At 36.5% G+C, this 3,860-nt stretch overlaps 1 protein-coding gene across 1 annotated transcript; it reads right to left on the bottom strand.

Moving 5' to 3' along the window:
- Nucleotides 1-2,463: 2,463 nt before the first annotated feature.
- On the bottom strand, nucleotides 2,464-3,423 carry LOC102415512 (olfactory receptor 6F1-like). The gene has a single exon (XM_006070002.3). The coding sequence runs from the start codon at nucleotides 3,421-3,423 to the stop codon at nucleotides 2,464-2,466; it is 960 nt and encodes a 319-aa protein (XP_006070064.2).
- Between the last annotated feature and the right edge of the window lie 437 nt (nucleotides 3,424-3,860).

Below are 3,860 nucleotides of genomic sequence, written 5' to 3'. Positions count from 1 at the left end.
AGAATTAGAGTCCCTTGGACTGCAAGGAGATCAAACTAGTTAATCTTAAAGGAAATCAGCTTTGCATATTCATTAGATGGACTGATGCTGAAGCTGAAGCTCCAATACTTTGGTCACCTGGTGTGAAGAGATGTCTCACTGGGAAAGACCCTGATGCTGGGAAAGATTGAAGGCAAAAGGAGAAGACAAGGACGAGATGTTTATGTCACCAAGTCCAAGTTCACTCTGCTTGCCTCATGATAGGCCAATGAACCCAAGAGACAAGGTGTTGAGGCAAGGAAGAGACTTTAATCAGGGAGCCAGCAGACCGAGAAGATGGCAGGCTAGCACCTCAAAATAGCCATCTTATTGGGGTCTGGATGCCAGGTTGTTATATAGATCAGAGAAAAAGAAGCAATGAGGAACTGAAGTCAAAAGGCAGAATAGAGAGGGAGATGGAGTGGGGAAGTAAACTCAAAGGGTCTTCAGTCTTTCAAAACATCTCCAAGGGAATGTCCAGCCTTTGGAAGGGGTGTGTTAGTCTCTTCTATTCACAGGTGGGCAGGGACAATCTCTCCATGAGCTGAACAAAGGCACTTTAGTTTACAGTCAAGCAAAGGGACAGGGTCTCCAGGCAAGCCACTGAGTACGATTATAATAATAAAAGGAAGTCAAAGAAACAGCTTCCAATATGGAGTCAGAGTTGACTTCCTCCCTATAACAGTCAGATAGCATCACTGACTCAATGGACATGAATCTGAGCAAACTCTGGGAGATAGTGAAGGACAGGGAAGCCTGGTGTACTGCAATCCATGGAATTGCAGATTAGGACTTGACTGAGTGACTGAATAACAAAAATAGAATATTTCCCTGTTATTGTTATAATTGTATATGCTTTTGATATTCTGTTGGAAAAGAAAGGGTTAAAAGTGTTGCTGGATAGCATACATTTTTCATTTACATGTACAGGTAATTTTGATAATAGTTTCCATGAATATGTATTGCATTAAAAATAAAAACTCATTGGGAATTCATGCAAACAACTTGTTTTAATTATGTACCAAAAAATGACATGTCAAAATTTAAAAGAAATTTAGCATTGTCGTGTGTAAGAAAATTTTGAATCAATTTTTTTTAAAGATTTTTTTAAAACTTTGACTGCTTAAAATAGTTCTTCTAGTGATCTCATTTGCAAATCAGTCAACTGGGAATCTTGTTTCAGTGCATAGTCTCATTCAAGGGACTGATGTTAGATTTGCATTTCTACAATGTCCCAGGTTACTCTGATGCTTCTATGCCACTGACCACTCTAAATAGCAAAACTTTCAGAGGCAACCTGGTAAAGAAAGTGAAGTGAAAGTGTTAGTCTCTTATTTGTGTCCAACTCTGTAATCCCATGGACTGTAGCCTGCCAGGCTCCCCTGTCCATGGAATTCTCCAGGCAAAAATATTGGAGTGGGTATCCATTCTCTTCTCCAGGGGATCTTCCCAACCCAGTAATTGAACTGGGGTCTCCTGCATTGCAGGAAGATTCTTTACCATATGAGCCACCAGGGAAGTCCCCAGGTAAAGAACACTCATCCTATAAAGTTTTGATAGAATTTATTTTTTCCAGTAATCTTGTAATCCTTTTTTTTATTAAACTATATTGAAATAAAACTTGTAAACTTTTCATTAACATGGAAGGTGAACTTGATAATGGCATTATTTTTTCTAAGACTTTTTTTTTCCTTTTTTCCCTTCTCTTTCTCTGGTTTAATTAAATTAGTTTGCTTAAATTATTGTGTGCTTAAATATTTTATAAGAATATTAGAAAGTTGATATTTGTTTTACCATATTAGATGTTCAGTTCTTGTACTCTCTAGTTCTAGATTTTTCCTTTTTTCCCTCTACTTATTACAATTTTTACCTCTGTGATCATTAGAAATTCTGTAATATTATCTGAAAAATTTTAACTATCTAATATTTTCCTGATATTTTTATAATGAAATTCTTCAGTTATACTTATATGCATACTTAAATCAACATCCATACTTGTGAATAGTACCTGGCTCATTATATGTGTTTAATAAATATTTAATGAATTTGAAGTAAAAGATGGTACATTTATAATGGTCCATCTACTAAATGAAGTAACACTGAGTTATTTAACAGAAACAAATTCTGGCCCATGGTTACTATTAAGATATAAATTATTTAAAAAGTCAATCTAACCATTATATGGGACTAAATTAGCCAATTTTCCCATTGTAAATGTCTCATGGGCAGGAAATTTATGTTATTTGCCTCTTTATTATTATGACATTGCACTGAGGTCTTTTTGAACATAGTAATTACAGAATACCTATTTCAGCAGAATTCAAACCAAAATGAAAAGTACAGATATGTCCGTATTAGGTGGTATCACTTACATAATTTTAAATACTTATCATTTGCAGATCTGGTTTGGGAATCAATTCTAAACTGCTTGTTTTAGTTGATCTCTCAAATATTCTGCATGTGTCTGGCCGAGAGCAACCTCTTTCGTGCTAGAACTTTCCTGAAAGCTTTCTTCACATCTTTGTTTCTTAGGGTGTATACAAGAGGATTTACCAACGGAGTGACTACACAGTAGAATACTGAAATCACTTTACCCATGGTAAAGTTGTACTTGGCTGGAGGACGAACATAGGCAAAGATAATGGTGCCATAATAGATGGTGACCACAGTGAGGTGGGAGGCGCAGGTGGAGAAAGTTTTCTTCCGAGCCTCTCGGGAAGATAGCTTGATTATTGTGACCACAATATTCCCATAGGATGACATAGTGAGAAGAAAAGAACTTAGAATCACAACAGAGCTACATGTGTAACCCAAAGCCTCCACCAAGAATGTATCTGAGCAGGAGAGTTTAAAAATTGGGTCTGAGTCACAGAAGAAATGATTGATCTTCTGGGGTCCACAAAAGTTTAGGTAAGAGATGAGTATGGTAGGTAGGAGAGGGGCAATGAAGCCCCCAATCCAAGATCCAGCTGAAAACTGCAGGCATACCTGGAGACGCATGAGGAATGAGTATCTTAGAGGGCTGCATATAGCCAGGTATCGGTCATAGGCCATCACAGCCAACAGGATGCACTCTGTAGCCCCCAAAGAGAAAAAAAAGTAGTACTGGGTTATACAACCAGAAACGGAAATGGTAACAACTTGTGAGAGACAAGTGGCCAGCAATTTAGGCACCGTGGCTGTTGTGTACCAGATCTCTAGAAAGGACAAATTTCCTAAAAAAATGTACATGGGTGTTTGAAGTGTGGAATCCGTGAGAACAATGAAGATGATGAGGGTGTTTCCCATGAGAGAGAGCAAATATACAGTGAGAAAAATCACAAATAATGCAAGCCTTAGATAGAGAACACCAGAAAATCCAAGAAAAATAAATTCTGTTACTCTTGTTTGATTTGCCACATTCATGTCTCATCTTCTTGGTCTGGAATGAATGAACAAAACATAGAATATGGCAGATAAGCAAGGAAGGAATATTTCATATTTATTTCATGATGATATTAGACAAAACAATAAAGATTAATGTCTGGTAAAAATAATTGGTATCTTTATAAGTATTTTTACATCATTTAATTTATCTAGTTTATGAAAAATAAACCACAAAGGTAAGCAGTCTAATAATCTACTTTACAAATGAAGAAACTAAACAAATAAGTATTTTTCTTAATTACATCACTTTAGTTTGAGGGTGATATAGTATATCCAAGTAGGTCGTTTTAAGCAACCGCAGATCAACTAATATATAAAATTTTGGCCATTTGGAACAAGCATGCCATTATCACATCGCTGAAGATTTCACATCCTAGACATTAGAGGAGGGTGAAGAAATGAACAGCAGGTGGATC

This window comes from Bubalus bubalis, chromosome 9 (assembly GCF_019923935.1).
Source record: "Bubalus bubalis isolate 160015118507 breed Murrah chromosome 9, NDDB_SH_1, whole genome shotgun sequence".
In the NCBI taxonomy this organism is placed as follows: Eukaryota; Metazoa; Chordata; class Mammalia; order Artiodactyla; family Bovidae; genus Bubalus; species Bubalus bubalis.
The sequence above is the reverse complement of the archived record's forward strand: the minus strand, read 5'-3'. Positions and strand labels throughout refer to the sequence as shown.